We start from the raw sequence: 13,135 nt of genomic DNA, 5'->3' as shown, positions 1-13,135 counted from the left end.
AGCCTATTTGAAAGATCCATTCATTCTACCTTCTCAAGCAAAACAGGTTTTCTATTCTAGGGAAGATGATAATTCAAATTGGTATGTTGTTATGAGAGCACCACCTACAGACTATCATGAGTTGGAAACATAAGAGGATTTAGGTGTTGCACCTTCGTCTGTCCAAGAAGTCGATGATTTGGATGATGAAGCTTGTGATGATGATAGTGTTTATGTTAGGGATGATTGTGAAGGCTTGTTAGTGGTAGATTGATAGGTGTTTGTGGTTTTTGTAAACAATGAAATTTGTTATGGTTATCTAAACATTTAAATATATTTATATATTTTGTATTAATTAAATATATTTTTTTTTACAAATATTCGAAATTATTTATTTATTTTAAATAATAAATAATTTGTAATTCATTTTAATAAATAAATTTTGAATAAATTCAAAACAAACTAAAAATACGAAATATTTGCTATCTTTGCTATAGGTAAAATCCAATTAATGAGTTTTAATAACATTTGTATCACGTTATTATAAATATTAACAATTGCACAGTATACAATGTTATCGTTGTATCTTTAACTATAGCAAACCGGCAATCCGCTATTAAAAGTGTCCGACCTACTATAACGGGCGATCTCAGAGCGTTTTAGGAAACGCTATAATTGTAAACTCATGGCGTTTAACGGCCGCTATTAATACCCACATTTCCTGTAGTAAAAACTCTGCGTTTTGGGGGTGGGTGTCGATCGACACCCATGGTGGTGTCGGTCGACACCAAGTTTTTCTGGTTCGACCAGATTGAGTTTTTGATCGATTTGGTTCGGTTTGGTTTAAGGAAACCATTGAACCGAATATTAAAGGAGAAAAATTGACCTAGGTCGTGTTTTTGGGTTGTTTACGCCGCTTGAGAGAGAGAGAGAAAGAGGAGAAAACAGTTTCTAAAGTTTTTGTGAGAGCTTGTGAGATTTCAAGGTGAGCTTGGTGAGATCTTGCTGTGGGAGTGAAGATCCAGGGCTAGGAACTTGTTAGAAGGTTGCTGGGAGTGTGGGATTCGTCATTGTTAGTCAGAAAATTCCTGCAAAGAGGTGAGTGCATGACCATGGCTTATCTAAGTTAAGATTGGTTGTTCTTTTGGTTGTTTTGTGTGTTTTTCGTAGCTCCTGAGGCTTGGATTCGCTCCTGGGATCGTGTGGGACGAAAAGGAGAAGTTTGGAGGCGAGATTTGAAGGTTCTGTTCGAAGGAGATCTCTGCCCGGCAGTGGTGTCGGTCGACACCAATATGGTGTTTGTCGACACCAACGCGAGGACGACTTGGGGACTTAGCGAGTGTCGGTCGACACCATGTCGAGGTGTCGGTCGATACCGTTAGGGTTTCGGGAGTGTCGAGCAGGTGTTGGTCGACACCCAAGTGGTGTCGGTCGACACCTTCGGGTATCGGTCGACACCCTTCTGACAGTAACTGGATTGTGTCGGGTCGCTTTGTGCATGTTCCTGGTTTGTTTTATTATTGTTGTTTGTGGCATGAGGGATCTTATTTTTTGTGTGTATAGCCCAGTAGATGGGAGGATTGCCTCACTGAGTGTTTATCAAATACTCATGCATCTCAATTTGTGTTTGTGGTGCAGGTAAAGGCAAAGTGTGATCGTGGAATCAAGGCGATGAAGAGGAAGATGTTATAGGGACTTGCTAGGTTGCTAGAGTTGGGTCATTAGAAACATTGCTAGGTTGTTGGTTTGTGTTTCATGTTGTTTGGTATTTGGATATGGTTATGTTATAATATTTGTTTATTATTGGTTATTTATTGGTTATGGGTATCTGTTTATTTTCCGTTGTTGGTTGTGATTGTGGTTAGGTGGCTAGTGGGTATGGGACCACTAGTTATAGTTTATTTATTATTATTATTTATTATTTTGAAAAAAAAATAGATCTGATCGTTTCAGATTCTTATTGATAAAAAATTTAAATAAAATCTCACGCAAATAGATATAACAAATAAATATTATCTTCACCAATATATCACTTAGTAAAGTTAGTTAGTCTTTATATAGATTTATACTCAAAAGTTTGAATGATTATATTTGAGCTCAACAATTTATATTGATAAAAAAAAAAAATTAAAATCCTGCGGGTGTGCGTGTTTAAATTTTATAAACTACTACTCCCTCTGTTCCATTATATATTTTTTTTTGTTTTTGCTAAAAGCACAAAAATTTAAAACGATAAATATTTGGTAATTTTATAAAAATTCAACCAATAGAAAAAATATTTCAGAATTATAATTTAATTAATATAAATTATGCATAAAAACTTGAAAAAAATCTTATATATTGGAACAAAAGAAGTATTAATATTCCATAATTTTCATTTACTTCATTAGTCAACTAGTCTTAAATTGCACCAGAAACTACAATAAATGAGTAAAGGTTTATAAAATAAAATAAAAATACCATGGAAATAAATTACATTCAGAAGAAATTTTATCATATTATATATTAAATGCAATGTAAACTACATTAATTTAACTATTAAAGTCAATGTGAATTATGGAATGTTAATAGTTTATGAAAATATAATTTTACATTGACCAAATTGACTTTACATTGACCAAATTATATTTTATATTTTCAACCATAAATTGGTCAACGAATTATAAATAAAGTAATAATATTTTATGGAAATAATTACTTTCAGAAGAAATTATATATATATATAGAGAGAGAGAGAGAGAGAGAGATATTGCAATATCATTTGAGTTAGTTTACTCGGCAAAACACTACAATGTTTTCTCGGTTGACATTAATCTTCTTTCTATTTTTCCTTGTACCCCACTCCCTTCATGTCTCAGCAAAGACATGGTGTGTGTCAGATCCATCGGCAACAGATGCACAATTACAAGCTAACCTTGATTGGCTATGCGGTAGTGTATTAACATCTAGTTGTGTAATAATCAAACCTGGTGGACCTTGCTATGAACCAAATACTCTTACTAACCATGCATCATATATGATGAATGATTACTACCAGTTCAACGGGGACACTAAAGAGGCGTGTGATTTCAATCACTCTGGTCGAATCGTTGATACTAATCCAAGTCATGGTGGTTGTGTGTTTGCATAGAATACATGGTTTGGTGAATGATTTTGTATTTTCTTACGAATATAAACAATTATGTGGAGTCAAACTTATTTCTAAACATTATGTAAGGTTAATAAATGAAAGTTTTTTTTTTTTTTTGAAAATAAAATGGTGGTTCAGCTGAGGTCGAACCAAAATGAAAGTTATTTTTCATTGAGTTTTAGTCATATAATAAGTGTTGCTATAAAAAAAAGGTTCACTCTTACCCAAAAAAAGGGGTCATATACTCATATATTAAGTTTTTTTTTTTTTTGAACAAAGTATTTTATCGTGATGATTTTGGTCATTATATTCAACATTTTGTGATTCCCACATACAACTAAGTTTTCAAGCTCATCGTCATTATATTAAATGAATGTAACTTGAGTAGAAACTCTTAGAGTGCTACATGGTATGAAAATTGACAAATCATCACTATTTCATTCAGCATAATCATTTAATGGGTTTACTAGGTAAGAGAACTCATTTAAATGTAAGTTTTTAGTATCTATAGATTTGGTCAAATAACTCACCTTTCAATTCCGAAAAAATAAATAAAAGATCTAAGAAATTAGATTAAACTATTCATTGAAAATCCCATGATCAAATAATATTTATATGTTATAGATTATACTGTATAAAAATAAGAAAGAAAATAGTATTGATAACACATTACTATGTCTACAAATTATTAATTTATTATATCTTAGTAACTTAGTAAACTCAACCTAATTTAAAATAAAGGCATGTTGAATCAAACTGATTTAATTCCAAAAATTATTAAACAAAATCCAACAAAATCTGTAAATTCCAAAAAAAAAACAAAATTTAAATAGAAAACAAAAAGTTTGCCCAGTGGTATACCAGGAGGAGTTAAAATATAATGATAATATTAAATCTCTGTCAAAAGCCACCATTAATTTTTACCGTTAAAATATTGTAATATCCGCGAACCAAAATTCCGGTTTAGGAGATGCATCCGGCGATGCAAGGTTGGTTTGTTCAGGCGAGTTTAAGTTAAACGTTGCGTTTTGGGGAAAGGAAACCCTTGTTGCGAGTTTATAAGAAGGGTTTGTCCAGAAAAGAAGAGAGAAAAGGAGTTCTTGCTGTTCTTGAGGTTTAGTGCCGCTTTTGAGAGAAAAGAATAGAGATCTGTAGCTGGGATCGTTGTATGAGCGTTTTCTTTCTTGTTTGAGGTTCAGAATCGTCTGTAGCAAAGGTAAGTGCATAACCATGGCTTATCTAAGCTAGAGATTTCTCTGATCTGCTTGTTTTATGTGTTTATTGGCTTGTTAGTATGTTGTTGTGTTGCAAGAGGCTTTGGGAAGCTTTTTATGGCAATAGATTTGTGTTCTTGGTGGTTTAGGGATGGAGATCCGGCCAGAAGCTTCGGGGAAAAACTCACCTTTGTGTGTCGGTCGATGCTATGTGGAGGCGTTGGTCGATGCAATTAGGGATTTCGTGAAATGTCGAGCATCGGTCGATGCATTGTGCGTGTTGGTCGATGCAAGTGTACCTTGTATCGGTCGATGAAATCTTGTGTCGGTTGATGCAACCCCAGTTGGTGTCGGTCGATGCATGGTTGGTGTCGGTCGATGCAAAGTCCTGGTTTGTTGTTGTTTGGTTATTGATTGTTGGTTGATGGTTAGAGATGTCTCTATTGCTTGCGTGTATAGTCCAATAGATGGGAGGATTACCTTACTGAGTGTTTATAAAATATGCATGCATCTCAATTTGTGTTTGTGGTGCAGGTAAAGGCAAAGTGTGATCGTGGAATCAAGGCAATGAAGAGGAGGATATTCTAGTGATTCATTTGGTTGCTGTCTGGCTTGCTAGTTTGCTAGAGTTGAGTCATTAGGACATTGTTTAGGAATGCTGGTTCTTTAATTCATGTTGTTTGGATATTTATTATGAATTAATATTGGTTATTGGTTATTGGTTATCTACTCGTTATTGGTATTGTTATATTTTCTGCTGTTTGGTTTGATTATGGTTACGTGGCTAGTGAGTATGGGACCACTAGTCTTAAGTATTTAATATTATCATATTTATTATTTATTATTTAAGAAAAAAACGGATCCGATTGTTTCACATATAAACTTCTCTTATCACTTTCGATCTTTTAGTGTGTTTAATTAGGCTTTTAAATCGTTTCCCAGTGAAAGTTACTGTATAAAAATATCAATAAGAAAATTAAACTTTATTTAACGATATAAGCCAAGTACATTAACACAAACGGGTTAAATTGTTTCATAAAACGTTTGATATAATGTTATTTATTTCCTTTCATTTATTTATATCTATAAAATCTCTAGATCAGTTTTCAACAAGTGGGATAAGCTACACCACACGCAGCGAGGACTTTGCGAGAGTTTGGAGAGCTTATGTACTGCGCAAAGGCAGGGTTCTTAGCGAAACCACACAGGCAAGACTGTTGTTCTGTAAGCTTTGCACAACATTCACCTGAGGGTTGTCCACCTCCCGTAATCGCTGCAAGGCAAGGCTGAAGCTGCCTTGCGTCACATGTCACTCCCACGTTTCCTTTGTCTCCCGTGTCGGCGGCTTTGATGGCAGCCGAGAATGATAACGAAAGCATGACGGAAACGACTAGTATCAGTGTCACGATCTTCATGTTTAATTGTTTTGGGTTTTGTAATTTTTTTTCTTAGGAACATTTTGTGGTCTTGTTTTGGTATTTATTTGGGTATGGGTTTCGTATTGCATTGCATAACGCGAAATGCATGAATCTTGCATCGTTAAATAACGTGAACGTAACTAGCCGTCATGCAAAAAGAACCTAGAAACTAAAGGTCGAGAACAAGTAAGTAATCACGTTTATAAAAATAGGGTACATGGGTTAATTATTTAGATAGAAAATACCTCATATGAAAAGATTATAAAATAAATGATTTGACTATTTATATCATCGAAATACAATAATTTTTTTTTATTTATCTCACGAGAAAATTTTACATTTAAATGTGATTGTGTTGAAGGCTTGAAGCCATGATATACAAATAGGTGACCCGTGACCGCTAGAAACTGATTTTTAGTCCCTGAGGGAATGTAAAGAGAAACATTAATTAGAGAAACTCTCATTATGACTGACATTGATCACAAATCTTTCGAACTTCTAGTATAAACGCGCGCAAACAACCGTCAACAAAGATATTAAGAGTTTCAAAATTTCAAAAACTGTTGTTAATGCTGGTATGGTTTAATTGCTATGGGTATCATATTTAAGACCATCATGAATTACCTTGTTGGATAATGAAGGTCTCGTATCGTACGTATTGCATGGTATTGCGTAGAATATTAGTGTCTTGAGTTGAGTCTTGTCTCATTAAACCATTGAGCAGTATGAAAGTAACCTGAGGCTGAAATTCGATAATCGATCACTAATACATCTACATATGGGCTTGTAAAAAATTTCGCCACAAATTTTCCCGCAAAATAAAATTAACAAGGATTTTAGAAAGTTTTTATAACGTTTTAAACGATTTAAAAATATTTATAAAACATTTATAAAGTTATAAAAACTTTATAAAAGTCTTATAAAAAACTTTATAAAAACTTTGTAAATGCCTTATAAACATCTTATTAAAAAAATTTTAAAACCTTATAAAAACCTTATAAAAACTTTTATATAAGATTTTTAAAAGCGTTTACAAGGTTTTTATAAGGTATAAATTTCAAAAAATTTGGTGGAAAAATTAATTTTCGTAATTTTGGTGGAAATTTTTTTTATGTTGGCGGAAAGCAAATAATTTTTGAAGGAAAAATTTTTAATTTTTTGATGAGAAATTTTTTCGATTTTGGTGATTTTATATTCTTGTTGTCACTCAAAAAAAATAATTTGGTTATTTTGTACATAAAAAATAGTTTTAAAAATAGTTAATATGGAGGGATATTTTTAAGAATTATCCGTTATTCTTTCAAACATTAATAAATGTGTAAACTATTACTAAATGTGTAAACAACACAACTAAAGTTGAACCAGATCGTTACAAATTTTTTTTAGTTTACGCAAAAAAGAAAAGAAAGGAGAAAGAAAGAAAGATCAACACATAAACATGTGCCTAGCCTAGCTAGGTATGTATTCCTCTTTCGATCCACACAAAATTACACAATGTATTAATTTCTTCTTTTATAGTAATATTTTTTTCTCTCTAACATATGTATTATATGAACCAAAACCGAATCAAAATCAACTTTAATTATGACCACATCGATATTTAATTAAAAAATATCTCCATTAATGAAAGAAAAATTCTTCAAAATATCATACATTTTTTTTTTTGCCAAAAATACTATATGTTTCACAAAAGCCACATAAAGTTTTGATTTTCCAAAAATACTACAAATACAATACTTAATTTTCAAAAATTTAGAATTTATTCGTTTAAAACGCAGATTAACTATTTTAAGTTTACAGTAAAGATTTTAGGGGTAGGAACATTAAGTTAATGGGTTTAGGGTTTAATTGTACTTGTGGTATTTTTGAAAAACTAAAACTATTGATGGTATCTTTAGAACATGTGATATTTTTGACAACAAAACTTGAAAGTATAGTATTTTTGAATATTATCATGAAATGTTTTTACACTTGTATTCATCTCCTCAAATTAGTCCTATATCGGTATCATTGAGATGGATTTGCAATAGTCACTCGAATTTTGGTCAATGGACAATCCTCTAGTGTTTCATTTAATCATTTAAGCATTAGGCTACTTGGTATGGTATATCTAGTTCTAGATATGTTAATGGATGGAAGACAATCAGCATTATGATCCCCTCTCTATGGAGCGGGGATCACCGAAAACTCTTCAATCTTAATCTTGTCCCCATGTTTCCTCTGAATATCGAACCCAAGCAAGTTCTATCCATCAAGTATAAGGATGATATTCATGATATCAACAGGTTGCGGAAGAACGGCTTTTTGACCTTTTCCCTGTGGAGCGGCGTTACCGTTTCTTCCTCAACTTATTATCCCCAAACCCGTCAATTGACAACACTACCTTAATCCTCCTTGCCGTTGAGCAAACCCAGCTCCCCCTTCTTGTGTCGGCGAGAACCTCGGCTTTGGAACCCTCTTCAACGTCACTTAGTTTATTGCTGTGACCATTGGTTCATCTACCGCTTTGCTCGTGGATGACTCTTCGACCAACCGTGTTATCACTTGCACCAATATGCTTCATAGCTTTGGTCTTTGCTTTAAGCCTTTTTATCCTTGTACCATGTATGTATGTGAACCTTGTTTCATTGGATAAATGAAAACAAGTTTGTGTGATAAAAAATAAAAAATAAATAAATAAAAGAACAACTGTGTTGTGAACAGTGAACACATAAAAAAAATTGAAAAAAAGAAATTTATTTGATTATTATTCACATAGGGGCACATGACATATATTTGTGCAACTTGTGGTATCCTTAGCCTCAGACTAAGTACAGAAGAAACAAAATTTCATAAATTCTCTCTAACCTTTCCAGAGAAACCAAAAAAAAATGATAAGGAAAATTCAAGCTCGATGTGAGCCAATCATCATCATCATCATCTCCTTCTCTTCTGTGTATTCTATGCAACACACAACATTATCAACCATTCTCTTCCTCCAACATCTTACTCACCAGTAAGTTTTACTAAAAAAGAAAAGAAAAAAAATGTTCTCCTTTACTAATGGGTCACTCTGTTTGTGTCTGTAATTTTTAGTTCCCCAAAAAAAAAGACTAAATTGTTTCTATGTTTCAGTAGAAACCTTGGAGGAACAAATCAATGGCTGACAAGAATTTAGGTGGAACTGTATCAGTGAAAGCCGCCATTAATAAGTACGGACAAAGAGCTACTCGAAACGTCTCTCCTCAGCTTGATTTACCCGTCATTAAGGTGAATCCCAAAGATCAAACCTTTTGAGTTATGTCTTTCATATTTGTGCAAATAATGCGTTTAGTTTGTGAAAGTTTTGATTTTTTAAAGCAAATTGATGCATTTAGTTTGCTGAAGTTTTGATTTTTAAAGCAAATGATGCAAGTTTAGTATTACAAGTTGGTTATGACTTTTGATGATTCGTGGTTCTTGTTTATGAATTTTTGATTTTGGTGAACAGTCATCTTCAGTTGCGGAGGATTTGCATAAGTCAGGGAGAGAACTTGGAATGTATAGAGAGAGTAGAAGAGTTTCTGAGTTTGCAAAGGCGAAAGCAGAAGCGGAGCTGTTCAAGGCGAAGGAGATAGTAAAGGAGCTTACTTTACGGATAGAGGAGTCGAATCAAAGGTTAAAGTCTCGATTTTTCGATACTGAAGCTGTGATGAAGGAGTCAAGGATAGCTGGGAATGCTGGGATTATGAGAGAATTAGAGGATGTGAAGCAAGAACTGAGTAAGTTGAAGCTTGATATAGCGTATGTTTCGAGAGAGAAAGCTGTGGCAGAGAAAGAAGTAATGGAGTTAAGTTTTAAAATGGAGGAGAATTTGAAGTTGTTAGAGAGTCTTAAGTTAGAGGTTGATGTTGCTAACGAAGAGCATGTTTTGGTTGAGTTGGCGAAGATAGAGGCATTGAAGGAGTGTAAAGAGGTTGAGGAGCAGAGAGAGAGAGAACAAAAGGAAGTGTCTGAGTCATTAGATAAACGGAAGAAGAGAATAAGGGAAATGATGAGGGAGATTGAGAGATCAAAGAACATTGAGAATGAGTTGTCTGAGACTTTATCAGATATTGAGATGTTAGAGATGCAGTTGAAGCTTGTTAAGGAGATGGAGAGGAAGGTTCAGAGGAATGATAGTATGTCGAGATCGAAAACCCGTGGTTTTGGAAGAGGGAAAGATGTTTTGTCGGTTTTGAAAGAGATTACAGAAGCAACAGAAGCAAAGAAGGAAGAACTCGCTTCGATTAACGCGGAGCTCTTTTGTTTGGTCAATACAATGGATACCTTGAGGCAAGAACTTGATCAAGCCAAACAAGAAACAACACGGTTTGAGAAGATGATACAAAAGGATGATATAATGATTGAGAGACTCAATTCGAAGCTGCTTATTGCGAAAGATCAGTTAGAAGCAGTATTTGCAGCGGAAGAAAGAATCAGCTCTCTTGCTGACAATTTAACTACTTCATTTGAGAAGCTAAAGAATGATAGAGAAGCTACAAAGAAAGAGGAGCTTGAGCTTAAAGAAGAAGCAACGGTCATAAAGAGTGAAGTACATAAAACTGAAATAGGAATTGGTGAGAAGGAGAAAGAGTTGCTTTTCAAGTTAGATGAGCTTAAGAAAGCCAAGCACGCAGAGGCTTTAGCTCTCGAGAAGCTTGAGTCTATGGCAGAGAAGACAATGGAAACTCGGGAAATGGAATCTCAGAGAAGTTCAACCATCACAATCCCAAGATTCGAGTACGAGTATTTGAGTGGACAAGCTTGTCACGCGAAAGAAACTGCAGAGAAGAAAGTGGAAGCTGCAATGGCATGGGTTGAAGCACTCAAGGCTAGCACTAAAGCGATTTTGTTAAAGACGGAATCTTTAAAGAGAGTGAGTGGGAAAACAATGGTGGAAGAAGAAAGGGCATCGTTCAGGATGCAAAGGTCGCTATCGATAAAGAGAATGGTCCAAGATGAGATTCAAAAGTTCAAACAGAACTCAGAAGACTATGGCGTGATCAGGCCTTCTAAACCTATAAGAAAATCGCTTCAAAGTTACGAAGAGAACTCAGGAGACAAAGGCTTGATCAACTCTCCTATACCAATAAGAAAATCGGCAAGGCTTAGTGGGAAGTTCACACCGGTTCAAGGAGGGAAGTCGAGAAGATACTCATCAGGGAACAGAGGGACTCCAACGTTCTTTGTAATCAAGAAGAAGAAGAAAGTTCCAAACTTGGTTAAATTTTTTAGCAGGAAAAGGCGTAACTCCTCTTTAGAACAACAATGAGAAGTTTATCTTGTTGCCGTAACTTAGTTTTGTTTTGCTTGCATTTTAAGTTTCACATTGTTTGTAATTGTAATGTATAGCTTATAACCGGTTTATTGTTTTGAATTTTATTGTATTTATGTACACTTGAGTTGTATATGAATAAAGATAAGTAATATCATTTGTTTTAGTAATTTGAATAGTTTAAACTAGAACCAAAAATGTTTTAGTAAGTTGGATTAGTGACGGACCCACGTAGAGCTTAGGTGGGTCAACTGACGGGTAAAATGTTGAAATAGTATAGTTTTGCATGTAAAATTGTTAATTTTCAGTAGCATAATTGGTTTTCCTTTAATATGTTGACCCCCCCCCCAACCTCGGTTCGACTCCCCCTCATTACGCCAATTGTCTCTTCTTTCTATTTAACTAGCTTTTAAATATTTTTTTGACCTGGGTAAATTTTTATCCAATGGGTAATACGTTTTTGGGCGTAATCATCTCTCTTTTTTTTTCACTGGAACATTTCCATTATATTATACCAAGATGAAATACAGGATGAGATGCGTTTTTGAAATCCTAAAACCTGCGGAAAACAAAGATATCCCCGGAAGCTTAAACCCGATACACGGGAACAAAATATACAAACTAAATCCAAAAGAAAAGTTCTCAAAATCATTGGAGAAGTCGGAAGAGAACATTAATCGCGGGACTAAGTACTCAAGAGTCGATGTCGAAAGGACCTGCAAACGCAATGGAAGAGATCCAAGGATAGATATCACCGCGAAGATTTAACCCATATAAAAACGAATACTTCGAACAAAATAAGCAAAGAACTCGAATCTAATTCCTAACCACCTAATCTTGAACCGAGAATCTACATCTAGAACTATGCCTCCCCACAAATGGACACTTGCCACAAGAGTTTAGCCTTACAAGAACTGATATGGAACAGACCACGAAACAAACCTATTTATTTTCTAGACTAATGGCAGTGAAAGGAAAATTGGTTTAAAGATTCAATGGACCAATAAGAAGGTAAACGAAAGCTATCCTAAACCAAACAAGAGACCCGACCGTAACTCCCTCGGGATCGAAAGCTAGACTAGATGGCCTAACAAACCAGTAGAATAAGCAGAAAAACAACAACTAAGGCCAACATCAAACAAGCCGGGGATATACCAAACTAGCTTAAATTGATGAGATTGAGCTCGATTACCGGACAAAAGAATTGACCGCACCACCCCCTCTGAAGAGACAACTCCGACGAACACCACCGACTAACACGATGGACCAGATCTGTTACTTCAAAGGTAGAGCGAGACTCTTGAAAACACGGCAAAACGAGGACGAATCGCTGGTAATACAAAGTCAATACACAAGTCGATCGAACAAGACAGCAACATCTTCAAGATCATCAACAGATCTACAACTGGAATCCAGAGTAGTTCCACTTCCAATCTCGTCGGGAGAGGTCAAAAACCGCTCGAGGACTACACAACCGACAGGAACACTACAACAGAAGGAAGAAAACTATAAAGAAAGCACAACCCCGGGGCTATAAAGCCACCGGATGTTGGCCATAGACCAAAGACGGCGGCTTTTGAGTTTTTAGAGGAGAGAGGCGAGAGAGAAAATTAGGTTAGAGGAGAGAGGGATGACAGAATTCGCGTAATCATCTCTCTCAAATGGGCAAAGTTCAGCTTCCATATTATAGAAGGACCAAACATTTTCGCCACTAGCCAAGCCGACCACAAATTTGGTATAACCTTTTCGTATAACAATAAGAAAAAAAAAGTAAATAAAACTAAAACCTAATTCAATTAGAATGAATCATTTTAGTTTGCTGTATTAAATCTTCTTTTCAAAATTGTGAAACTAAATTAATGTTAAAGTAAGACCAAATTATGTAGTACTCAAAATGTTTGGCCATGACTCGTGAAGTTGACTTTTAAGTAGTGTATTTGTGTTTTTCATGTTTTTTCCGACACATGTTGTTAACTCTTATTCCCCAAACTAGTTGAGATTTGTCTCTTAATTAAGACCCAAAATGAAAAGAGAAACAAACAATTCTAGAAGTAAACTAGAGAGAACAAATCAAGTCGAACCGAAACTTAAATTGACCGGTAAAATAACTTATTCTAGT

General features: G+C 34.7%; 3 protein-coding genes across 4 annotated transcripts; 2 read left to right on the top strand and 1 right to left on the bottom strand.

The window, feature by feature from the left end:
* Nucleotides 2,745-3,322, top strand: LOC104701270 (major pollen allergen Ole e 10-like). The gene has a single exon (XM_010416919.1). The coding sequence runs from the start codon at nucleotides 2,771-2,773 to the stop codon at nucleotides 3,107-3,109; it is 339 nt and encodes a 112-aa protein (XP_010415221.1). The 5' UTR covers nucleotides 2,745-2,770; the 3' UTR covers nucleotides 3,110-3,322.
* LOC104704678 (non-specific lipid-transfer protein 2-like) lies at nucleotides 5,284-5,763 on the bottom strand. The gene has a single exon (XM_010420724.2). The coding sequence runs from the start codon at nucleotides 5,736-5,738 to the stop codon at nucleotides 5,430-5,432; it is 309 nt and encodes a 102-aa protein (XP_010419026.1). The 5' UTR covers nucleotides 5,739-5,763; the 3' UTR covers nucleotides 5,284-5,429.
* Nucleotides 8,563-11,186, top strand: LOC104701269 (protein PLASTID MOVEMENT IMPAIRED 2-like). Of its 2 annotated transcripts, none has more exons than XM_010416918.1 (3): nucleotides 8,563-8,736; nucleotides 8,859-8,990; nucleotides 9,211-11,186. In XM_010416918.1, exons 2-3 carry the CDS (start codon nucleotides 8,880-8,882, stop codon nucleotides 11,011-11,013), a joined length of 1,914 nt encoding a protein of 637 aa, XP_010415220.1. In that variant the 5' UTR covers nucleotides 8,563-8,736; nucleotides 8,859-8,879; the 3' UTR covers nucleotides 11,014-11,186. The 2 variants fall into 2 exon arrangements, with proteins under 2 accessions (XP_010415220.1, XP_010415219.1); XM_010416917.1 differs by having other exon boundaries at nucleotides 8,856-8,990.

This window comes from Camelina sativa, chromosome 7 (genome assembly GCF_000633955.1).
Source record: "Camelina sativa cultivar DH55 chromosome 7, Cs, whole genome shotgun sequence".
NCBI classification, from domain to species: domain Eukaryota; kingdom Viridiplantae; phylum Streptophyta; class Magnoliopsida; order Brassicales; family Brassicaceae; genus Camelina; species Camelina sativa.
This window is presented reverse-complemented; position numbering and strand designations above follow the sequence as displayed.